At 36.5% G+C, this 26,973-nt stretch overlaps 1 protein-coding gene across 1 annotated transcript; it reads left to right on the top strand.

Annotated features, from left to right (window-relative positions):
- The first annotated feature begins 12,397 nt into the window (after positions 1-12,397).
- Positions 12,398-26,720, top strand: LOC139125201 (fibroblast growth factor receptor 3-like). Its single transcript, XM_070691303.1, has 12 exons — positions 12,398-12,602; positions 13,088-13,258; positions 13,890-14,177; positions 18,861-19,166; positions 20,488-20,760; positions 21,228-21,362; positions 23,570-23,620; positions 23,867-23,955; positions 24,584-24,857; positions 25,166-25,276; positions 25,615-25,778; positions 26,547-26,720. The coding sequence occupies exons 1-12, from the start codon at positions 12,398-12,400 to the stop codon at positions 26,718-26,720; spliced, it is 2,241 nt and encodes a 746-aa protein (XP_070547404.1).
- The last annotated feature ends 253 nt before the right edge of the window (positions 26,721-26,973 follow it).

Below are 26,973 nucleotides of genomic sequence, written 5' to 3'. Positions count from 1 at the left end.
TTTTCACTTTTGAGTTTGTTTTCGTCCTAGCTGTCTAGACGACAGTGCAAGCAAATCTTATGACCAAGGACAACAATAAATATGAATTCAGTATAGGGGAGCGTGTATTTATATGAGGGAAAGTTCATGAAATCAATTCTTTTTGCTTGACATATCCGATGTTCCTTGGCTGAATCGTGTACTTTTAATGTTTTTGCTTTATTTTCATTGACTTTTTAAAATTTATTGCATCGTTGCTTAAACAGACTCATACAAAGATACAAACTTGATCTGGCCTCGTGAGCTCCAGCCATACGGTACCGTTATACTCACCTAGCGAAGAGATCGCAGTCAAAACCTCTCGACTAAGTCCCAAACCTTTAAAAAGTTAGAGTGGTTCGAAAACCGAGCAAAGTCGTTTTCTGACCGCGTACCCCTCCACACGCTGTAGAGTTCAAGGAGAACTTGCACACACAAACTCGCGATCATATATCTCATACAAACTATTTCAAAGCAATGAATACATCTCTAGACTGAGCTTCAAATCACATTCAACAAGAGGGGAAATTGTTTCCGCCGTCAAACCTTTTGAATTGTGTAAATTGGTTTGGTTTTGGTGTTTTACTTCAACTCATGTGTACGGCAATTAATTGTCCTTTTTATCAATATATTTATTTATTTATTTATTTATTTATTTATTTCTTTATTTATTTATTTATTTATTTATTTATTTATTTATTTATTTGTATATGTTCATTAGTTTGTTTGTTTCTTGACTATTTGTTGCGTATTTGGCCATCTGTATTTTAGGCACGTGTTTATGGAAACTTCATTTTGTTGAAGGTTAAAACCAAAAGCAACATTTCTCTGTAGTTTGTAGTTGCGGTTCTAAGTCTTGAAACTATCGCATGATGAACACTGAAACCTTAACATGGACGGGCTTGGCAGACTCTCTCACGTTCTTGAATCGCTTTATGATTACGTGCTTGCAACGCCGTTTATACAATAAAAATAGTCGGATTTCCAGACAATGACCAAAAAGTCACGGACGGTTGTTTTTCTCAGAGTCTGTACATGTACTTCACAATCTTACAATGTTCTAAGATATGTGAAGTAGAAAGTGGCGTATGTCGACATGTCTCTATATGTCCATTGTTGTGTGAATTTCAAATCATTTTAATATACGGTAATGTTTCGTCCTCTCCATCGGCCGTTCATTCAGTGGCTTAATAAAGACTAAATATTTTCTAGGGGAAACTGCCGTTAGACTCTGGAAGCCAAGTATATTCACTGACTTATTGAGTGCCTGTTCCATTTTACTCTACTTTTAATTTCCCATGCTCAAACATGGGGAAGAATTTCAATCAATGAAGATTCATCCATGTATCAAAATGACTGAGCACACTACGAGCTACCATGCAACTGTCTCCGTTCGCTGTGAGAAATAACACATTACCTTTTCTGAAATAAATATAGACGAATCAGAACGTTTGTGAATGTACAGGGGGAGAGGTATCTTTAATCAGCTTAAAAGAAAAGTAATGCCCAAAATAATAATACATTTGTTGTCTGAAATAATTTAAAACTTTGAATTACATTATATTATTAACAGAAAAGAGCTATAAAAATGAAGTTTGGCGAAGGATTTGAAATTGATAGGTCCTGTTACTTGATATGGACTTTACCCTGTGCTTTAGAACCTGCAATGAAAGCATAAAGCATGTGTTGAATTTTTTGAAATTTACTTTTAAAGCATTGGATTTCTGCACAATCCCGCGCGATTACGTCGCCATGGTTGACCAATACAAGAAAGTCAACTCAGATCACAATGTTAAAAGTGCGCCAATGCTATTTAGATATGTTACTATTGTTGTCATTGGTATTCTTAAAATACTTGTTAGAAAGCTGGCGGACATATTAACATGTATTGGCAACTGACAAGACATACTCACAGATGATAATCAGCAAGACAAAAATAAATAGATACGTCATATGGCCTAAATGCATACTGACACCAGCGGAATCCCTTGGTAAATCTGAAAATTAAATGAATTTATATATAAGAGGCCAGAGCATGAATTTGACCATGAAAGAATAAATTTTCGAAATTATCAACACCGAAAGTGTATGTAGAAGAAATCGGTTTTTTTTTTGCTTTGTGAAGATTAACGAATTTTGAATCTGTGTCAGTCAATGTTCTGATTTCTATAACTATAAAACGTGGTGACAAAAATCATTTGCCGTATTAGAAAGTTTTCCGTTGTCTAGGTTATATATGACTTGTACATTAAAACAGTTAATGTCGTACTGAATGTTCATTCATGCGCTGATATAAGTAAATTAATCTTCCTTTGGTCGATATAAACGTGTAAATGGGCAAATTATGATAACATAACTTTATGTAATTTGTTTTGAAAGAGATGGTTTTAACTTGCCTATCACGGTGACATTGTAACAAGACCTGTGTTGAAGAGATGAATCGGTATTCTTACAGACATAAACGGCGCTATCATTCCAGGAGACTTTCTCTATCAGCAAATTGTACTGACCACGCGAAGCGTTACCAGTAAGTTGGTATCCAGGAAGTACACTGCTATCACCTGCTGTCAATTGAAGCTTTTCCATAAACCATCTTGGCAGAGTCGTTGAATTAGACTCTACCTCACATAACAAGGTGATCGATTTACCGATTTCAGCTTCTCTCTGTTCAATTGGACAGTTCTGTGTGTTGACTGGAAACAAAAAAATAAAACAAATAAACGAATGTCAACATGTAGCAAAGTGATATATTTTCATTGATGATTGTCAGTACTGTTATTGACACTGTGATATTTAAGTCCAAGAGATTTGATTTCACACAAAGGGATGATTAGTCAAGATTTCTTTATTTTGCCGATTTTGTATTCCTCCATTCTTAAGGCTTGTAAATAGAAACCTATAAATAGATACGAATTTAATGCATTATTTCATTTTCAACCATAAGTTGGTTCATGTAAATGTGCTAACTGAAAAGACATGTATGGAAGTATCACTGCTTGCTGATTTGGGCCATGCCTACACTTTCTAACATGTTAGATTATAAACGGGTGCCCTCTAGAAAAGTGCAGTATTTCGTGCACATACATATCTGATCAACCAAGAAACAAGCATGATGCCATTTACTTGAATGCATAACACATGATGGCCGACATTTTGTTGTCGTAATCTTTATTTTCTCTGTCACATGATATTACACATTCACAGCAGTTCGGGCTTTTCCTAGTGTAGTTGGGATTTAAGATAACATTGTCAACCTTACTTATTGAACACGCACCTTTTGCCATCTGATTATCACTAAACTATTGAAGAACAAACCTCTGTGTACTTCTTTGTACACAGCTGGATACTGACAATAGAAAACAAGAGTCGTCGGCCAGTTGTGAGCTCAGCCAGTCGAGTAGTCGACCAGTTACGGGCTCGGCCACTCGGAGTAGTCGGCATGTTACGGGCTCGGCTAGTTGGAGTACTTCCAACATACAGGTAATCCTTACTACAAGATGACAAAGTTGGTACATGGTGGTATAATGGTCTATTTACTACATTTAAACAAGATCCTTTTATAGTATCTCTGGATCGTACCCCGCTGAAACTTATAGTTCCAAATCTCAAAGAACACGATATTAAAGTGCCCTATAAAACACACTATAGGCTACTAGTCAGAAACTCGATTGTAGTGCCGAAATAGGGAGATCGAACGACACACGATGAAACTGAGATTTACCACTGTCACAGTGTCACGCACACTGCTCTCACTCAAATAAGTTATATTAACGCATTTATGTCATTTGACCTTTAAATACCCTAGACCACTTCTATATATGAAAATACATAAGATAATAGTCGAAGTTTCTGAACCAGTATTTTCGCTCATAGGACCATGGATGTAAAAAAAACGTCCATAAAACAGACATTGAACATAAGTAGCCACATTACGACTTGCGATGTCACTTACCTCATATATCAACGTTAGGAGGTGACTATTATTTTGAATTGAAAAAGGAGGCTATTTGACTGAGGGCGCTGTTCAAATTTGATCACCAAGCTCCCACATTGCAAGTCAAGAAGGCAACTTCAGGAACTTTTTTTTTTTATTTTTTTATTTTTTTTTTAATTTTTTATTGCAAAACAACAAGACACAAGAAAACATACAAAACAGAGAAATTACAAAAGCAGAAGACAATAGGAAGGAAAAACATAAAACCGACAAAGAGGGACTGTCTTTACAAAAATGTACCAAGGAATTTAAAGAGTCACTTCAAAAAAGGAAAAAGGATTTTCCATTTTAATCTAAAGCTTTCCATCTTCCCAGTCTTTTTAGCAATACTTCTTTCTGTGAAAAGGATATTTCTTACTTTTTCTAGGAAGATGGGAAAGGATGGTGTTTTGAACAAAAAACGGTTGGAATACAGATAATATTTTGCTATAAACAACAAGTGGTTAAAAGTTCGTTCCCCTTTTGTGGTAGTACTCCAAAAACAACATCCTTACATGTCAAATCTAAAGCATGATTTGTCTTTTTGTGAAAGAATAACTGGAAAGAGGCCCAAAAGTTGCTAGCTTCTTGACAATTCCAAAACAAGTGTTCTATATTTTCTTCTGAATTACAGTATGAACAAAGTGGGGTATCCTTAATCTTATTTTTATGTAGAAACGAGTTAGTAGCTAAAATGCGGTGCATAACTTTAAATTGGAAGATTCTCAGTTTGGTCTCTTTTGTTTTTGAATAAATTAATAACCATGATTTTTCAATTCTACATTGTTTGCATAATTTTGTTTAGTATATGCAATCTCTGATGATGGAGGCTGGCACTTACGGTTTTGAATAGTTCATAAAATTCCTTTGTGGAGTCTTTATTAATATTAATTTGTCTGAGACAGTCTCCATCATCTCTTTCAGTTACGTGTGTAAACGTCTCATTTTTCAATAAATTTTTCCACATATTTGGTATAGCCTTTAAGAAACCAATGTAAGTTACGTAATTTACTTTAATATTGTATTTGTCCTGAAATATTTTCCAGGGGAGCGGGGTTCCATATTCATCAAATAAATCACTAACATATTTAATACCATGGTCTAGCCATGACTTATAAAAAATGGAAGTTCCCCCGACTATAATATGTTGATTATTCCAAAGTATCTGTAGGGATGCTTCTTGGGCTGAATGTATAGTTACTGTTTTAAGTTCCATAAAGTATGTCATAAGATTGAAATAAATCTAGGTAGCTTAATATTTAACTTTTTTATATCGTAATTGCAATTTAGTACGAAATTTAGTCCTCCCAACTTTTGAAAATAGAATTTGGTAGGTGTGTCCACGGGGAGTCTTTTTTAATAGTTGATTTATATAAGATAACTTTAAAGCTTTATTCATTTCTATGACATTTCTCATTTTCAGCCCTCCATTTTCCAGGTCACCCATAATTGTTGCGTTTTTAATATGTGTTATTTACCTTTCCATAAGAATCTAAAAAGTACTGAATTGGCTTCTTTTACAAAGTCGTCTGGTACGGGTAAAGCCTTCATTGTGTAAATAAGTTTTGAGATTCCAAAACATTTTGCAAGTGTGACTTTCCCCGCTAATGTTAGATCTCTGGCTTTCCATATGTCTAATCTATCTTTCAGTTGTTTTAAGGTATTCCAGCAATTTAAATTCTCGTTTTGTATTTTATCGTGCCCAACATAAATTCCAAGAAGCCTGATAGGATCATTAGTTTCTGTGAAAAAGGGTGGAAAATCACCTGAGTATTTCCATAATCGCTTTAAACCGTCCAAACAATAAAAGATCTGTTTTTTTATAATTTATTTCCAAACCTGAACAAATGGTGAATTTATTTAGAATTACTATACTTGTTTTAATATCTTTTTCATTTTCTAAAAACAAGGTCGTATCATCTGCAAAGCCAGAAATTCTTTTTTTCATACATTGGGGGAATAGTAATTCCTTTCAAATTGTCTGATTTTCTAAAAGCAATCGCTAAAGGTTCTATTGAAATAACAAAAAGGGCTGTTGACAGAGGACAGCCTTGTCGTATACCTCTCTCTAAAGTAAACCATCCCGTGGAGAAGCCATTATTAACAACAAAACTTTGTACACTATTATAAAATACTTTTATCCAATTACAGAAAACTTGCCCGAAACCAAATAGTTCCAAAGCCTTATGCATTATGTCCCACTCAAGGCTGTCAAAAGCTTTCTTGAAATCAATGAATAATATTGCTCCTGATAAATCTTCATTTTCCATATATTCTATTAAGTCTGATATTAATCTAATATTTTCCATTATACTCCTGCCTTTAATGAAAGCTGTTTGGTCTTGATGTATTATGGATGGAAGAACTTTAGATATTCTTATGGCCATACATCTGCTTGCTGCTTTGTAATCAGAGTTTAATAGCGAGATTGGACGCCAAGTTTGTAGATAGAGCGTGTCTTTATTTGGCTTTGGAAGAAGTGTAATAACTGCTTGTCTCTGAGTATTGGAGAGCTTGCCAACTGTATAGGCGTAATTTAAGGATGTACGAGCGGTACGCGCGCGTGGAATTTGTCACGTCCCATAGGATTACATTGAAATTTGCTGGAAAATAAATTTCTACTATTGTCATTTTCATGAAAATTTGCACAAAGCTCAGTCTAGAGAAATAAATAATAGTGATCAAATAAAATGATATGGTCACCGCGCTAACTTTTGAGATAAACAGCATTGAATTATTTCGTCCATAGAAAATGCATTGGTGAAAAAATGCTGACTCAGCATTTTTTCTCATAAATGGCAAAATTCATGGTCATGTATCTCAAAAACGAGCGCGGTGACCCCTATATTTTATCACAAATTTTGATAACACTTACAAAGGAGAATCCAAAAATCGACAATTTAGAGAAATGACATTACTTTTAATTTTACCGATCGTACATCCTTAAACTGTTTACCATGTGGGGTCCTAATTTATCCCAAAATGCTAGGTAAAATTCTGGGGGTAATCCGTCGCTACCTGGGGTTTTATTTTTGGGCGATGACTTTAAAGCTTCGAATATTTCCTTTTCTGTGAGTCCTCCTTCGCATTGTTCAATTTCATTTTGTTTTAATGTTGGTATATTGTCAGGATTAAAAAAGGGTTGAATCTGTTCATCTATGATAGGGTTTGTTGTTGTGTAAAGCGTTTTGTAAAACTGTTTAATTTCTGCTAATATTATCTTTGGGTCACAAATTTCTGTATCGTCTAATTTCAACTTGTTTATCGTTTTCTTTTCATAATTTCGTTTTTCAAGATTTAGAAAAATATTTACTACTCTTTTCACCATATTGATACCATCTAATTCTTGATCTTATGGCCGATCCATGAACTTTTTCTAAAGTAATTTTTTCTAACTCTTGTTTAGTTCTTTCATAATCGACTAAAACATTTTCATCGAGGGTTTCATCTATTTGTTGTTCTAAATCGTTGATATGATTTTGCAGTTCTCTTTCTTTGTTTCTTCAGGAACTTGATACCAGGCATTAGAAAAGGCATTAGAAAAGGAACATGCCATCTCAGGCCAGTAGAGAATTAAAACCCCAGTCCTAGCTATGTGGTAAATAGAATCAAGATGACGATCGTAATGAAAACTGTCTTATAATGGGAATAAGAAAAAGTACTCACCAAACAAAGTAGTCGAAATTATTAGAAAATGTAGCTTCATCTGTCGACATGGCAAGAAAGACATCGTCACTATCTTACTACCGGCCATGAATGAACGACCCTTGCACACCGTACCGTCAGTGACTACAATAGCCTGAACCCTCTAGGCCAGCAGATCCTGATCACTATTGTCCGATACGGTGTTATAAGACTACCTTTCACTAGTCTGTGTTCAAAATCAATGCGAACCACTGTCACGTACACTTCTCTCTAACGCCTTATCAAAGACACCACTCACTGTATGATAACTCGTAAAACAATATTGAAGATAAGACAGATTAGACAGTAGGAAAGTGTATTTGAATGAGGAACAAGTAACGTGTGCGGTTCTTTTATCTGTTCTGAGAATATGAAAACTGAAAAATGGTACATGCTTTTACATTATTTACATTATGATACCAGTGCTACTTATTTTTCCAAATATTTTTTAAGGATGAAATCGAAAAGAGCGCCAAATTATTTGAAATTACTTGTCGTATTTCCAAAAATCTGAGGAGTTAGGTCACTATAAGTCTGTTTCCTTGGGGTTTTAATTCTCTACTGGCCTGAGATGGCACGTTATTTTTCTGATCCCTGGTATGAAGGTGCGCCTACTTTGCTTGCAGTCTGTGAGCTTCGGGTGTCAAATAGCCTCGTTTTCAATTCAAAACAATAGACACCTTCTAACGTTCGCAGTGCTATGGACTGCGGCCTGCATAGACATTACACAGCAGGGATTACTGATTTCTTTAGGTAAATTCTGTTTTTAGAGTGGTATCTTCGATTTGCATTACTTGCAATTTCAAAATAAACTCTCTGTCAAAGGGAGGCTGGTGTGTAACGAGTGGACTCATGTTGCATTACCGTGAACTTGGGCCATTAAAAGAGTCTTGCAGTGCTTGAACATCAATCAAACGTCAGCAATGCCTGTATAGGTTACTTTGCAGTCATTCTTCAAAATCGTGGATTGAACACACACAGTTCACTTCACTGGGGCTTGTCGATACTATAATTTTATCAAATAGAATATTTTTTCGCGGTAAATTTTTACGTTTCCATAGTTCGTACGGCAACAAAAATCCACACACGGCGAGATATAAGCTTACCCTTTTCTCAACTCGAGAAAAATCGATCGAATTTTTCCTCAAAAAGACACAGAAGGTCTTTAACCTTCAGAAATCGTGAGACTGTTATGTTTCAGTCGGTCTTCGATTATAATCAGTGAGAAACTGGTCGTAATATTGCGGCAAGAAAAATTTGCTGTATCTCTCCCAACGGTCACGGGTAGCCAGCAGAGTTGGGCGTAATGTTCGCAAATAATCAATCAGATAATAATATTATGATCAATATGTACTGGCTTGGTCAGGATTCACATCGACGGATTAATTTCCTTTTTTATCAATACGTCTATGTGGCTGCTGGTCTCCCAGAGAAAACAAAATATTATTTGAGCGAAAACTGATCTCTATAGGCCTATGTAAGAGGAATGTTCATTTTCCGTCAATCTCAAACATTCATATTGCTAGTAGAGAATATATGTGTAATCATTTCAAAAAGCATGGTTTTAGCAGATGTTTTACAATGTTTTTACAAAGAATGTGTTTTTCAGGAGATTAAAGGAGGACGTCCTCTTGTTGCACACATTACTACCAAGTAAGTCACTCTACAGTGTATCAGTAGGGAAGTGGTTCGGGTCACAACCTAGCGAACGACAGTTTCCTCCGACAAATGACAATCAAGGGCTCTTTGTTCATCGGATATCAAAAAGAAAGTTTGGCTTCATAAAGAGCGGTCTATTCTTGGAAGGTAAATTTACTCTTGCGAACGTGCTTGCGACACGTTTTCTTCTTACGGTGTTCAAAGTACCAAAGAGTAGCTCTGGTGAAAATAGTATTGCAGCCGTGGCTCCAGTAACTTTGGCAATTGTGTGAGTATTTTTTCCAGTGTATTCCTTCAAGAGTATTCCGAAGCACATCCTATCTATACGAGTGAGGTACACTGTTGACAATCGTTACATGTCCGGGTGGAAATTAATTCAGCTCATCAACAATGCACCAGATTAATCTTTGTTGACAATACATCAGCCGAAGGCAGCCAATGAAGCAACAGGTTGATGCAACGGGAAAAACATTCAAAATATTCTAGACTCTTGCTTACTTTGACTCTAATCATGTCTTTCATAGTTCAACCATTTTTTTCATGATTATGTATATTGATTTAGAATCATATTCTTCTGTTGCCAAGATATCACAGTACTGTAGATTTCCCATAATTCATTATGATTTGTATCCTCGGAGATTCCCCAGAGAAGTCTACCAGGTCTCCCATGTGTAGACAAATTCATCGACTAGTTGTAAAAATTCTGAAAACGCACTTTTAAGGACACCATTCTTCTCAATTCTCATTTAAAATTATTTAGAAAATTATGCAAGATTGAGAGAGGAGAGAACATTTTTGTAAAATTTTCCACTGATTGTGTCTTCAGCCATACAGAATAATGTGATGGAAAGTAGGGAGACTAGTTGCACCTGATTTTTTGAAACAAAAGTATATTGATTTTTTCCAATGGAAATGACAAAAGAAATTTGCATTCTAAGATTTTTCAGAGAATGACCCCTTCAGTTCGTCATAACTTGCTGCCTAAAAAGTATGGCATTGTTACCTACAGAACATGACTTCCATGGTTGTTTAACGGTTATTTGGAAACTTTCACTGAAATTTCTAAACATACTTTTACTTGATATTATTTATCAATTATTCTGATGTTGCACATATTGCTTGCATACAGAACTGAGAAAGTTATTAGAAAAGTAACCTTCAAGGATACAAATCAAAGAGAATTGTGGGTAATTTATTGTACTGTGAGATACAGCTGGTCTTCGCGACAGTGACGTAACGAGCACTTGCCACACGGCACCGATTCTTGTCTCATTTTCACTAAGCAGGATCTTCCTGCATAGAAGATGTGATGGTTGAAGGAATCCAAAGGTTAGCGTTAGGCGAGTGAAATCAAAGAAATTAACCTTTCAAACTTAGGTATGCCGCGTGCCCTCTAGAGGGATGGTAGATATGCAGCGCCCTCAAACGTGCTGATATCCAGACCTGCACTACCATTTTATTTTGGCATTTGAATGCACTACCATGATGAGAGCAATGTTTACTTTATGGCCGAGAACTGCTTTTTCCATCAGTTTAATATATTGAGTCTATAAGAGCGTGTACTATACAACAGAGAAAATAAATTAAATCTGTTTATTACTTTTACTTGTCACATCGGATACTCAGTGGCTGAGTCGTGCCTTTTAAAATATTTAAAGACTCTATGTTTATGTAAATGTGTCAAATAGTTTCGTTTTTGATAAAACAACCATTAAATATGTACCACGGGAACTAACTTTAATGAACCCGACACAGTTTGGCAATAGACAAACAGGAATAAGAGTCAAATCACATGATGGAATTGAAACAAAAAGATATCAGACAACAAGATGAAGTCGATGCACAGACAGTGTCCCAGTAAGATCTCCAAAATGCCTTCATGGCTTGTATTGTTTATCGTAACCAACGCGTCCCAACAAGGTGAGTAAATATTGAAGTACTCCGATGCTAAAAGTTACTTAAGATGGAGCTGCATGTTGCCAACACATTTTTTCAAAGCAATATTTCTCATCAAAGATGGCAAGGGAACCCCCTCACACTATATATTTCCAAAAGCAGAGACTCTAAAGTTTAGTATTGTTGCAGTAGTTAAGTCAAAAGGTGAAGTGGGTGTATATTTTGGGTAAAAAACCTCAATTTTGGTATTAATGATAAAAAACGACGTTTTTCTGAAATGTCATATTTCACTTGAAAAAAGAGTATATTTAGAAAAAAAAGACTATTTTATTCGGCATTATCTATCCTCATTCTAAAATGGCAAGGGTTTAAAGACTGACACTCAAAACAATTGTTTAAAATCATCACTACCATAATTAAAATGCCTCTTATTGGAAATGTAATAACTTTATTGTCAAACAAAACAGTTGTTTTGCTATATAGCATTTAAAGAACAAAATGTGAAAATGTCAGACAATTTGACCCAGCCAGAGTGAAGTTAAATTCTTTGGAAATTTCGAAATCGGGAGGAAACAGAAGCCAAAAAATCGGGTGATTTGCATACATTGGCATAAATTAGCATTTCTTTATCACGTAACTTTAGAATGCTTGACAAACTACAAGGTGAACCAAACCAATATTTTAATCTTTGGTTAACAAATTGATTAAAATAGAATAAATATTTGCAAAAGAGTGATTTTTGAGCAAAATATACTGTGTTGGGTGCAGCGTCCCCTTAACAGAGTGTAGTAACAAAGCATGGTTTTCTTGTTAAGGACCACATGATCTTGACCGCAATTTTCAGTCGTGCCCTCACCAGCAAGGCACTTACTCAATTGCCGTCACCTAGATACATGAGGAGGCAAAGAATAATAATCTCTTACTTTAACCATAACTTCTTAGTTACATCAACGCTCAAGTATGATGTGAATAAGATATACATAAATTAAGATAGTCGAGTGTCAAAGCCAACTATCATCACAGCTTTTCCACGTGTATTTACCAATTTTTATACAAACATATACTCTACTAAGTCAATGGTTACAAACAGTACACGTTTTGTGAACTTGGGTCGCAAATACTTAAATTTTGCCATTCTGGATTACAATAGGCTGCACAGTATACGCCATGCGCGAGGGCATTACTTTAGGTGATGGACGTAGGTCTAGAGTGTGTAAAAGAAAAAGAGCAGATGTCGATCGTGGAACTTTCAGAGTTGTGGTTTTGGACAAGCCATTTGAAAGGAAGGAATTGACTCTGAAAACTACTGGGACAAGTGTAATCGGAGCTGAGGAAAAACTTTTCCGTTGCGAAATACGCAATGCTCAAGTTGGTAAACTAGCTATGCCTAGAATGTAGCCAGAATCTGCAATACAAATTAAATTCTTGTAATGTTCATATTTCGATTTTGGCTATTTGTTAACTAACATTCTCATTTGCCAATTACACATTTTCCGTACTTCATGAAACTTTCACTTTTATAATTGTCTTTCGCAACAGTGGAGAATCCGTTGAAGCACCATATCCTCCTATTTCACAACTTTGTTAAAGCAGTAATCGTATCTCCTAATGGTTTCTGTCCGTCTACTTAATGCACAGAGCTGCCCGTGTACTCATGATGCACAGGGCCGTCCGTGTAGGCCTACTCAGTGCACAGGGCTGTCTGTGTACTCAATGCACAGGGCTGTCTGTGAACTCAATGCACAGGGCTGTCTGTGTACTCAATGCACAGGGCTGGCTAAGGATATAACATGTCAAAACAACAAACGTCGATTGGTCAATTTCCTTATGATAGCTTTCTTTTGATATTCGTTGTAGTCTTTGGCGAAGTCACTTGGAAAACGGTACCAACAAACACGACCGCGAGAGCAGGCGAATCAGTCACACTATACTGCGCTGTGACGACAGACGGGAATAACATATACTTGCCTGAATGGTACTACAAGGAGAAACCGAACAGCTTTAATGAAACACTTATCACCGACAACGGTACATCTTACAATGAATGTTGTATTGTTACTGGTATACAAACTAATGGTGAAGTCAATCTACACTTTAAATCTGTCAGAATTGAAGATGAAGGGACGTGGATTTGTCGATCACCTCGAACGAGAAATGATCAAACGAGATTCGCTAAGTTAACAGTGTTAGGTGAGGACATCGATATTTGTATCCTGCACGTAATATACAATGTGAAACATGACAAGCATTCGCCCTCAGCTAAGGTCGTCCAAGGCGTTGTGTGATCATTAATGACGCTTTTTTGAGTTATTTTCAATATATTTTGATATTTCAATAACTAGGACTGATTGGAAATGGCAGGAGATGGCGCATTTACATTTTATGTTTTAAAAAATGACATGCAAAGTATCGACTGGTTATTTTTTCCTCTTACACATCCTAACCTAGGTAATCAACTGTTCTTCATGGGACAACATATCTATTAACCTTTTGATAGTGTCCTCGTTTGATAAAAAGTAATAATAGAGGCCGTCTGCACTGCCATATTCCATTTTCGCCTCGTGATAGTTCCGTCCTCTTCGCCCTTCTCTTAGTTTCCCTAGTCATACTTTGTCAAGAATGATGATTGACTAAGTGTTATATTGTTATGTATTTTCAGATGATGATCCTCACTGTGTAAAGGTGTCTGGTGTTGGTCCAAATGGAGAGGTTATCATCGGCAGCACGGTGGAACTTCAATGTAGAATTGGAAGTCGTGCCGTGGAATTTGGAAACTTAGTGTGGACAAGAAATGGAAAGGATACGGATAAGATATCATTGAATCCCCTTAAGTTCTCGAAAATAGTCAAAGCCATAGACGATGGAGCACGATTCAATTGTCGGTTGAATCACAGCACAGTAGATTACCTTTGGACGTGTGATGAAGATATAGTATTCCATGTGCAATGTAAGTTCTCGATAAAGTTATTTCATTTTATCAAAAGGCAATTTCTGCCAAGTTGAAAATCCCCGGTTGACTGAAATCAGTTAAGAGATTTTGAAAAAGAGAGCATTTTACCACGAAAGCACGTAGAAAATCCGGCAAACAGTTGTCTCTGTTGGTTTGTACAGTTTACAGAAGAATCATTGAGTAAAACACAACATCAAGTTTTAATCTATTTAGATACAGCTGTCTATGAAGTTCTGAAACTTTGACAAGTATAGTTTTTTGCGATACCTATGCATGCAATTTAAGATAGTATGAAGCATGTTTACAAGTCTCCTGAATCAAATTGATTGTTGAATGTTTAAAACGACAAATGGAAGTTAGGTATCAAAACTGAAATGGCACTTTAAAACGAGATGGGAAACAGATAAGCGGTACCTACATTATGATTATCTGTCTGCTTCCACAATAATGAAGGTTTGATGTTGTCATGAAGTGGAGAATGAAACTTCGCCAAGACATTTTTTTAATCTTGGCGAAATCATTATGTTCTTTCTGTCTTGGATTGTAAAATAATGTCAATTTAAGTAGATGAAATTTATGATTTCCGCGACTTTGCACGAGTCCAAAATGACTTCATACGTTTCGTTTTATGTTTAAATAGACACGCCTCAAACTACTGCAATTACGACTGAAAGCTGTCGACATAGTATCTTTTACTAGGGTGAATTAAGATATCAAAATACTAATTCACAATATTCAACTAAATTCAATTACCAAGTAACGTATTTCCAATCTACTGAAAGTTCAAGTGTGAGGAAACCAGAAGAAATATACCATGTTGAGCTCTTCAAGATGAACAATTGCAATGTCATTTGCCTCTGCTGGTAAATGTGTCTTCTTGTAACATTAGTATGCAAACGATATGGCTGACACAACCTCAACTAATTGGACAAGTCACGTAGATTTAAAGTACAGATGATTTTGAACAATATTTTATGTTATATGGAGAAAGATCTTTAGAGTTGAAATGTTGCGTTTTTGACTATCTAGCTAATCAATATTTATTAAACAATGAAGATGGGAGAGAAAAGTGACAACGAAAGATTTTTGTTCAATATGTAACAGTGGCCAGGTAGGAGATAAGTATTACCTGTGCTAATTATGTCTGGTGTATACAAGATTAAGTTAATATTTATTCATTGCACGGGTTCACAGTTTTTTCTACTCATGGAATCACAAAATGATATATTAGTAATCCATACATCCAAATAAACAAACAACCTTTAGACCTGTTAGATTTATGTTGCCTTTCAAAGACGAGAAAATATTTTTGGAGCATATTGTATTTCGAAATCAAGATTCGCAGGCCAATGTGGGACAAAATATCCCAATTGATTGTGAGAAATCTGAGCCCAGGTCCTTGGTCTGTGAGATTCGTTTTATCTCATGACCACAAAACATGTTCAATTTACACTAGAAATATTGAATGATTATTTCAACTGTGTCAGTGAGTTTCCAATTTTGTGACCAAAATTATTTTGCGTTACTAACTATAGTCCTAAATTTATCTCAGGTCACACGTTAGACTTTCGGGCGGAATATTGACGATTTCGCAATGTTCTTCTGCTTCTTTCAAGTACTGTTTGAATAGTGTTTTTGAGAATTCTGTCACCGACGAAGGATAATGTTATCCAAAATCGTGGCAGCGCTGTCGTCTGCCACTGCATTATGACCTACTTACTTTGTAGTTCCGGTCCGTGTGCTACTCATTGCTCCATCGGATAATATTTTGCACACAGAGCGAAAGGCCGTTCATTATCCAATCAGACCTCGAGTAATAATATACCGCTTTCGCATATACGCATATATACAATGTGGGACGATTTGAGAGATTTGTCTCGATTTTTCCCTTACCGTCGACCCCGCACTCCTAGTGGCCAGGAATTTGAGAAAAATGTTCCTGCATTTTTGTTTGTATGTAAGGGTAAAGGCCTCACACAGAGTAAATAAAATCAAACGCTAATTTGCAAAGAATAAAAATCTACTGAAATCAGTTCTGAAAATCAGGCAAGAATTGAACTTTGCATTTTCATAGTTAACAGAAGAAATATTGCTTAAATTAAAACATGATTTTCTGAGATGAAGGGGCCACATCGTTCTGAAACTTTGAATGGTCCTGTGATACCTCCGGGTGTAATGTAGGATAACGTCATGAAACATGTTGAAAGCCTCCTAAAGTATTAAAGTAGGTCAGCTATCTGTTACATCCTAAAAACTGACCTGTGTTTGTTTTCAGGCCACCGTGCCAATAAAACCACTTCTTGCATATTGATGACTTTGATGTAAACGTTTCTACAAAAGTTCAAACCTTCAGTTTCGCTATCTTCGATAAGGAAATTAAACAGACATTTCCCTTTGCAAAGAAATGATGACATACATTAGTTGACACTGATTCGGGGAAAACCAAAGGAACTATCTACGTAAACACATGCTCGCAACCGGTTTCATGTAAGGCAGGGACAATGTTTTATCGTATCGGTAGACATCAAAGAGAGGATAAACAGTTTATCATCACCAGCAGGCAGGAAAATTTTATCAATTTTTTCAGCTTTGAATAATCTCTGTCGAAACGGTTATTTGCAGGCATGTGCCACGAGAAAAAGAAACGCCATGCAAATAGAAATAAACATTTGGTGCGTCAAAGTTTATTTGTGGCGAAAATTATCAAATAGTTATCATTTAGGGGACTGGATAAACCTGTGAGAGAAAGTATTGTCAAGGCATCCAGAGGAGAGAGGGAAATCTTCAAATTATCAAAAAATATAGATGTTGTCAAAATAAAATCAGAGTAATACGTGTGATAGTGCACCTACTTCCTATTAGAATGTTTTGATATCGGCAGACTTGTTGCTCCCGACAAACATGATGCGATAACGTTATATTTTCATTATCAGTTACTGTTTTTCTATGTACTTTAATCGGTTTGTATTTATTGCTTCTCCCTGCTTTTATCTATAGTTTTTTTTTCCTTCCTTTCTTTAGACCCACCAACTACAGGAAGGAAAAGTATTTCTCTTTGCGCGAGGAGAGGTGATACCCTTAACTTAACTTGTCCTTATACAGAAGGACGTCCGAGCGTTGACATAACTTGGAAGGTTTATGGAAAAGATAATGTCTCAGATCGTTTGGTAGTTGAAAATATCGGACATAACATCACAAGTCCAATTATATTCAGCTGTACTGCCAGGAACACATTCTTCAACGGGCAAGTCAATGAGGTCAAAATTGACTTTGTTGTGGATATTCAATGTAAGTTCCAAGTCTCATTCCCGACAGTATTATCCATCTCTGGAACAATAGAATTTTCACCTCCAGTCGGTAACATTAACCGTTTCCGGGTGTCCCTAGGTGTATTACATCTGTGGCTGCCTCTGCGCATTCACTGTTGAACAGTTTCGAGGTACCCGTTGTACGATTGCCAATATCTCGCTATCTGTACGTATAGCTCAAGATGGCGTTCGATACTTGCGCTCTATGTAATAATATACGTCTTTTACTAAAATATTGCAATGAATGCACGTAAATTTGGACCTCGTGCACCTGGGCTTTGTGTTTGGCGATACGCTGCGTCAATTTTTGAGTGCAACCTTTACAGTATTTTTGTAACAACCTATTAAAATAGTACGTTTACTTTTTCTCTCTAGAATATACATCAAATTGGCTCAATGCAACAGGCAACATTACAGTATCTGTAATTCGGTCGCATGCAGCATTTGACTCCACAGATATAGCATTATTGATTGTATTTCTTGTCCTAATACACTAGACCTCCAACTATGAAAACAACCTTAACTGGAAACAAGTCTGCGCATTTGGCTTATTGCTTCAATTATTTGTTGCTTTCGTGTTAAACGTTAACAATTTACATTAGAAGACATTATTGGCAGAAACTACGTCGTTCTTGAAAGTCATGCATCTTGCATTCTGATATGCCGTACTGATAGCATATATATCAGCGTAACTTTACAACACTTTCCGGATTGCTACAGATGAACCTGAGGTTTCTACATATAACGGATCGGAAATTCAGGTAGACGAAGGAAACGACCTGACTTTAGACTGTTTGGTAGATTCCAATCCGCCATCTTCGGTTACATGGATTCGTCCCGACGGAAGCTCAGTACCTGGACGTAGACTGGTTATAAATAAGATTCAGAGAACAGAAAATGGGATTTACAATTGCATCGCCGTGAATCGACTTTGTCCTGAACTTGGAAACAATGGAACTGGAAACAGTTTAATTCAAGTTATGGTGACGTGTAAGTTGAACAGAGCTGACTTCACAATAGTCATATAGTGTGATTATAAAAAGTACAGAAATAAAAGAAAACCAATGTCTGTCATATTAGCTAAGACTAAGACATGCAGACAAAATCAAGATGGTCGACATATAAACAATGGCTACATGATGAACACATGGCAAAAATGACTTTTCCAAAAGTGTATTTTTGGCGACTGGGCGATAGTTTGGTGCGAATCGCTGGTAACGTTGTGCAGCAAGTGTCTACATTGAGTATATTGTTATTTCTCCGGTTAATTTAAGTCGATTGTGATTATATTGAAAGGACAGGCACTGCGAAAGTACGTGTACATGTAATTAGGGTATCATGTAATTATGTGACACTAACGTTATCGTTTCAGATCCACCGTTTGCATTGAACAAAATCGAGAACAGTCATATTGCTATTGGCCAAGGTGAAATTGCCACTCTGACGTGTGAGATTGATAGTTACCCTGCCTCGTCAATTCAGTGGTTTAGGTTTAATGGTGGCATCATTAAACATGAGCCTCACAAGTTCATAAAGGAGGTCAACCTCAATGACTCGACTCGCGTCAGCCAATTATATATCAACAACACTGACCCTAGCAGAGACTATGGAGTCTATGTGTGTATATCAAGTAATGAAAAGGGTACCCTTGCATTCAACGTAACCCTACATGTAAAATGTAAGTCTTAGAAACGCTGTGTTATATGAGAATTACAACATCATCTTGTGAAATTTTTTCACTTCATTAGAATAGGCGACCAATATTTTGGTTCGGCAGTCTTTTGAGTTCCGTGAAAACGTCTCCACGTGTTTTTATTATACCGGTCGTTCCATCTTTAGAAGCATGTGCAGCACATGTAAACAAAAGACTCTAATATATGAACCCTTATCACATTTGTCCACTAAAAACAGGACTGAAAGTTTCGTTATGGCGAGTAACTCATCGTATTTTGAGATATAGGTTCTAGGCTGTGGAATACACTGTTACAATATACAAATGAATCATACACGTACATCTCGAGTCGCCGTTATTTGTTTTCAAAATAAATATAGGTATGACTACGAAACTGTTTGGCTTTGATAAACAGAGTATATTAATCTTCATAAATCTACAATGTAGGAACGCTACTTAAGATTTTTTCTCATTAGTTTCATTTATGTTGAATGTAGCAGTAAATGTTTATTAACCGAACAATTCTGATATTATTTCTGTTGCCATCTTCTTTAATGGCAGAGTTTCGGTTAGCAGTGAAATGACACTAACTACTCATCCTTAACTCCTTAATTAGTGTTAGTTTTATACTATTAATACACATTTTCTTTGATTTTATATTGTGGTATTCCCTTGGAGCTTTTTGAATTTTAGCATTTTAGTTTACCTCGTTCTCGCAGTTCTACAGAGACATGTTTGTTAAAAATAAACTTTCAAGATGGATGCAGTTTCGGCTCCGCTCTCTGACCAAAATACTGTCTGTTGTTTTCTTGTTCTCAAACTATAAGTAATCTGAATGCAACCTTCATTGGTATAGTGTATATGACACTTAACGGGTAACCTAACTGGCATATTCTTCGCGGGCATCAGTCAAAATAAGTGAACCACAAATTGATATCCCCCTTTTAAGATGACAAAAAGTTCATGCCCCCACCCACATTGCTTGAGTAAAGTTATATTCACAAACACCTCTGGAGGGAAAGGGGGCGATAGAATCCAAAAATGTTCTCGGATTTTTTCCAATGATTCTTCCAACAAACTCACAATGTGTTCAAATCTCCCCTTCTGACTTGCTATAATTTTGAAATCCCCTCTCAGAGGGATTGGATAGAAATTGCAGGTGGGTCGCAATTTTTGCGCAAGCATTTTAAAGGGTAATGAAATTTCACGCATGCTTTTTGAGCAGGGTCACCTTTTTTTTCGCAACTATACGAAGAACTCTATCAGATAAGATGACTTCACTTTCAAACAATAACAGAGTCTATATGGATTTATCTTGTCATTACAGCCAAACCAGATCCTGTAGCAAATGTTCATTTCAACGTCAGTGAACACGCCATCTTAGTTAGCTGGACGCCAGGTTTCGACGGAGGCCAAGAGCAGAGCTTCATGATAGAGTACTGGAAAACTCCAGGTGGAAACGAACAGTGGACTATACATACCAACGATTCGTGGTGTACAGTATACGATTTAGAACCATATACGACTTACAGTGTTCGAGTCATCAGCTTCAACCAATTGGGAAGTAGTAGTAGTGAGCAATATGATGTGCTAACGTCGGGTAGGTTGAGTTAATTATATACAGAGTAAAAGATTGAGTAAGTTTTATTCTCCCAAATTTAGACGCAAATTCCTTATCTCAGACACATTTTCAGAGATAACTAACTTCACTGCACTGTATTGAATAATTTTAAAAGAACACGAGAATTCAGAAATCTATTCATAGGTAAGCTACGAAACGTTGCATTGTCTTTTCGTAACATCTGTTGAAAATTTAGTTCTACGAATACTAAAACAGTCAAAATTTTATCCCGCAATTACGAGCAGAGTAAGTATTTAATAAACTGGTAGCGTTTCAACAGATGTTTGTTCATGTTTAAATGGTTAATTTTAAGCTACTAAAGATCGAATGTTCATCACTGGTATTGTTGACGAACACCTATATACAGCTTGCTTTTGCCCTTATTCCCATACGAAATCAACATTATCCGTTCATCTGATAAGGTTTTCTCTTCGTAACCTTTTCAGCTTCAATGACGTCTACCGTCATGACCAGTCCAAGTAGTACTGCTAGCCCCGCCATCACACGTATTGTAGCAGTTGCAGTTATTTTGCCAGTGATACTTGTAATCGTGGTAACAGTGGCACTGTTTATCAGACAAAGTAAATACCATGCTGTCAAATGTTTCATTTTTTAAATAATTTTACCTTACGTATTCCTTAAAGGCATGTGTTGGCACCAGATTGTCTCATCACTAATTTTACCCACCAGATTACAATTTCAATAGAAAACAAAAGACTATCACACCTCCATAATCCTCTTACAGACTAGAACAAAGGCAATCCCAGGGACCGCGAACAGTGCCTTTAATTGCCAACATAAAATATATATAGGTTGATTCGTTTGTTAGACAGGCTATCTATTATCGTGAATTTCACCAACTGACGTCGTTGAACTATCTCTACTTCGAAATGCTCAAAGGGAGATGGTCGTCGGAACTCTGCTCAAAGGTTGCCAGGGACCCCTACGACCGATGTCAAAACTGTATCTAGGGTTACGTTGGCGATTGATGAAAGTTGAAACATGCATATCGTAAAATTTATAAGTTGCAGCTATGTTGAAGTGATGCATATAGATATCATGCATGAACTACATTGTTTATAAACAAGAAAGTCGCACATGCACAGTTTCGACGACCACCTCCTTTAAGTGAAACTTTTTGAACTGAGTTTTAGAGACCCGAAACAAAATATGTATCAAGTCTACAGAAAGGGGACAAATATTGCCCTGGTAACTCTTAATCAGGCGAAAGCACATGACGAAAGGTTTCAGGGAATGAAAACAACAAAGTTGGCACAGTAATCTGATCGAAACATATAAGTGATTTATATGTTAGAGACAGTAAGTCGTCTTCCCACTCAGTTTAATTATCTGTAAGCTTCAGACAATCGCTGTGAAAAGGTTTATCTATTTACGTTTGTCCAGAACCTTCCCCTTTTTTGGTAGGATGCCCCTAAACTTTACATCTAGCGGCGTGGTCTCACTTTATGCTAAAACCGTAATGCTGTTGATTGGTTTCTGAAAGCACTCCAGTCTAAAAATATTTAGTTGACAGCGACTCCTTAAAGTCAATCACGTCAATGTGAGCAATATGTACGTCCCTTGAGTCGAGAACAACAATAACACGCAAGATCCCCTCATCATCCAAAATGATATAGGAACACCTTCATATGTACAAAGCCAGATTACAGCACATAAACCAATTCATGGATACCGATCCCAAGTGCATTATGTAGCTCTGCCTGATTGATTTACACGGCGGCGTTGCACATTATCAAGCGTCCGATAAGACATCGACCTTCCATTCTGCAAACACAAATACAAACGCAAGTGCCATAACTTGTTTCCTAGAATTATTCGCGTAATTTTTTTGCAATATATGCTTATAGGCGTTACATTCTTGTGTTTTTATTGTTCAGATTATCATTATGACGGTCTCTAAAAATATTGATTTCACCACACAAGGTTTTGAAGCTTAGCTTGCAGCCTAGACGCAGCACATTACCTCTGTTGCTGCTGTGGAAACGTACGTCTAAAACATGAAAGGTTAGGCGGTCGGGTTTGGATATACGAATACGAAACTCGTTGGTGGCAAAACTAAAACACAAGCTCTCTAAATTTTCAAAGCGGATGTATTTTGATTATAATTGATTCTTACGAAATGTTCACATCACACACAAATTCCGATAGCAGGAGAAATCTAGGTCGCCATGTCGTTTTGTTTACATTGACGAGCATATCGAAGATCAACGCAAAAACGGTCCGACGCACCAAAACAAATGAAATAGATGCGTGACCCAGAACGGCTAGTAGATAAATCCAGTACTTTTTCAGGGGATTACAACTTAGCTTGTGCATGTGACCAAAAATATTTTATCTTTCTGTTTCATGTCGGAAAGTGTGTCGATGGATTCGTCTCCTTTTCTCGTGTCCTAGGCATCTCAATGCCACTCATGTGGATCAAACATGAAATAGACGATGCTAGATATTTAGCACTAATATTTGACCGTTGGCAAAAAAAACTTTTCTTTGATCTGATTCAATATAATGTGTTCGTCTATGCGTCATTCCGTGTTTTGTTCTCTCTAGTATCTCCCCTATCCTCGGTTTCTTCCCTTCTTGTGGATTTTTTCGTTTTTGATAACGTCGTTTCTTTTTCAAATCCGTTTGTATTTTCTTAGGTCCTCATTTTCTCATCTTTTTATCTCTGTATTTTTCTGTTTCTAAGTGTCTGCCCTTCTGCCATGTTTTTGTCTCTGTCTGTCTCCATGTCTCACGATCTATCTCTTTGTCTCTCCGTCACTCACAGCTTTAAAACGTAAAAGCCATTACGAAGAAATCAAGGCTGTCGTTCCCACAGGTACATAAACAACTGCACTCATTTTGATCAATTTTTATCTACTTTACATTATTTCATCAGTGAAGCAAAAGAAACTAATAGCTTGTAATTTATATATTATCATTATTATTTAAAGATACCAGGAATGAATGTACTAACATTTAATATTTACTTGGAAGATAGAAGTATCTAACTATTAACACAGTGTTTTCCTTTATCATGAATTCACTCTGGTTCAGTGTATTAATTTGATTTCATTTCGAGCAGAAAGACAAAATGTGCCCGTCGAAGAAGTACCCATGGTTGGAACTCACGACTATGACGATGTTGAATCAATACACACACTGACTTATCAGGTTGTATATATTTGGCCTTGGCGTTTCCATTGCATTTGTTTGTTTGTTTGTTTCGTTGACTTAGATAAGTATTTCTTTGCAAGAAAACGAGCTCGAACGCACTTCATAGGAAGGTCCCCGATCACGTTATATACGACATTGATGCTTTCTATTCTGCTGATTACCTTGGAGTGATAAAATGTCACCAAAGTCTGTCGCTTTATCATAACTATAATGCTAAGTACGGTAGAATCAGTGAACGCATTTAAACATTCATACAGTGATTCTTCGTAGACGATGGAGCAGAGGCGAATTGTTAAATTGAATAGCTAATGAATACAAATTACAACAAGGTCACTGGCACATGTTTCCTATTTGTAGTATTCCTTTTCCATATCTCTGATTATTTCATGTTTGCACGAGTTCCTTTGATCCCCTTAAAAAACCCAAAAAGAGTGATTTTTTCGACTATTATCCCAAAATTGTCTTAGATACATTTGAGAGCGAATAGTTCAGGAAACGTAAATTAAAGGAGAAAACCTTGAAACTATGGGAGGAATTCGACACAGGAAAAGATAACTTCTTTCTTTTTCATGTTACTTGCTTTTCTGGTGTTTAGATTACTTATTTTCTTTATCGACTGCTGCAGCCGCCGAATACTGGTAACGTCACAGAGTATGAACCTCCCGTGGTTTTAAGGTCTACATTACTCTCACTGCACGACAGAAGCAATGAGAGGCCAGAATTTGTACCTGAAGACCCTTACATGAAGTGTGGTGAGCACGCGTTAGAAGTGAACAACAACCAAACGTGGCTGAAGAAGATTATACACTCTGGAACGTTCTACGATGTCCACAAGGCTGACGCTTGGTTCATCGCTGGAAAAGATGGAGTGACATCAGTCGTCATCAAAAAAGCAAAAGGTGAAATGTCAATTTTTGACTCTTCTGACTTTTAACAAGTCAATAGAGAGTGTCGATAATAAGTCCATATCTGCTACGATACAAGACAAATCTGTATCAAACACTAAGGACAAGTGATGGCGCATTAAGCAGTTTATAAATGAGGTATTGTTTTGAAGTGTGAAGTTATTTATTAATCAGTAAACGAAAATCATGGTTTCCTATAATAAATTAATCAGATTTGGATAGACGATGCAAATAGCTTCAAAAGTTCTAAGAAAATAGCAGCCAAACAAGTTCTGATTTGTCTACTTACTCTTTGTCGGCAGACATGACGGATATGAACTCAGAAAGCAATCTAAAGTCAGAAATAGAGATGATGAAATCCATTCCTGAAAATTCAAACGTCGTCCAGCTTCTTGCAACATGTACAAAACCAGGTAAGGCAATCTTGTCAAAAAGGTCAGACTTTGTTCTGAAAAAGAAAATGGCAAGGCGAATAATAAATTAGAAACAGGAAGGAAGGCAAGCGGGGAGTCAGCATGGCAGAGTATGGACTGTTAACAGGAACATATTAAGACATTCAAATTGAGTTGTTTTTCAAGTAGGGCATCTGTAAGTTTATATTTACCCGTCTGTAATGCAATGATTTTGATATCTCGATACGACAGTGAACAAATGTATGGGCGTTTTAATATCATAGAGAGCTGACATGTGTAATTATTCTTATTATTGATAACGATTCATATATATATTGCACCTGTCCACGTATCAACAGGCAATCCTACCTACCTGATAATGGAGTTTGCCAACTACGGTGATCTTAAGACATTCTTGGTCTTCAATCGTAAACGGATCACGTCAGTGACTGATCATCACAAACAGTTCCTTAGCTTTGCAATCGACGTTGCCAAGGGTATGAGACATCTTGCTGAACAAAATGTAAGTTGAAGGTTAATAAATATTATCAGCCTATCATTCGCTGACCTATAAAGATGGTGTGCTCTCAATATTAGTATGCTACAGCGATGTGTAGTGGCTAGAAAAATCAAATCTCTTTGATAAATTGTCATTAATTCCAGCAACTTATGAAGTCTTAAGATATACCGCTACACTCTGTATGATTGGTTGTTTTAAAATAATTCAATGAGGGTAAAGAGTTTCAGTCAACCAATTGTATGAAAGCATATTAGTCCTCAGTATTACGATTCTTTTTGTTCAACCCGTTCATTTACCGTTATTTTTGGAGTGACTTAGGTGATAATATTTTCATTTCGACGATGAAACAATGCCAACGAATGTAATCATTTAATTAGATTCTTCACAGATGTATGTCTGCAAAACATGTCTTGGTCTTCAAAGAAGAGGGCATCGCTGATTGGATGTGTAAGATATCAAATTTCGGCTATGCGAGAAATATCACTGACCCTGGCAAATATGCAGAAATGAAGGTAACGTAGCAAAGCAATAAGGTCCAAAAACTGTCTTGGATTTTTCATCTGTTTATGACGTGAGCATACTGACTAAACATTTCAAGTAACGAGTGCAAGGAACGATAAAGAAATCGTGAATTTACGCTAACAATACTTGGATGTCAAAAGCTCTATGTGGGTGTAATTCTAAATTTGAAGATATTGAATAAATTCTGTTCGTCAACTTCAAATTGTTCCCCCATCCCCATTTTTACGTTTAAATAACTTCTTATCGCAGAGGAAATCAGACCACCGCTGGACTGCCTCAGAGGTGCTGATGAACGAGCAATTCAGTTTAGCCAGTGACGTATGGTCCTATGGCGTCTTATTATGGGAAATTTTCACGGTCGGTGAGGAATCTTTCAATGACTCTTGCTTACATATCGCTAGTGATAATTTCTTGAAGGAGTGATACGATTTAAAGTTATTAATGTCAATTGATCTTTTGATTTTCAACACAATAAATTTTAGTCACCAAAATTTTCGGCAGCAGCACTATAATCTTCGTCAGCAGAATAACCCGATCTCAATGTCGTCAGCACAAATTTAATTGACTAAAATCTAGTGTGTTGAGATCAAAATTTAATTGACAGTAATCAGCTACGAACACTGATGAGTTTCAAAAGAAATTGAAGTGTTTTAACACTTTGTCCTTTGATTTCGTT

Source organism: Ptychodera flava (assembly GCF_041260155.1).
Source record: "Ptychodera flava strain L36383 chromosome 3 unlocalized genomic scaffold, AS_Pfla_20210202 Scaffold_25__1_contigs__length_14229661_pilon, whole genome shotgun sequence".
In the NCBI taxonomy this organism is placed as follows: domain Eukaryota; kingdom Metazoa; phylum Hemichordata; class Enteropneusta; family Ptychoderidae; genus Ptychodera; species Ptychodera flava.
Note: the sequence above shows the minus strand (reverse complement) of the source record. Positions and strands in the feature narration are given on the sequence as shown.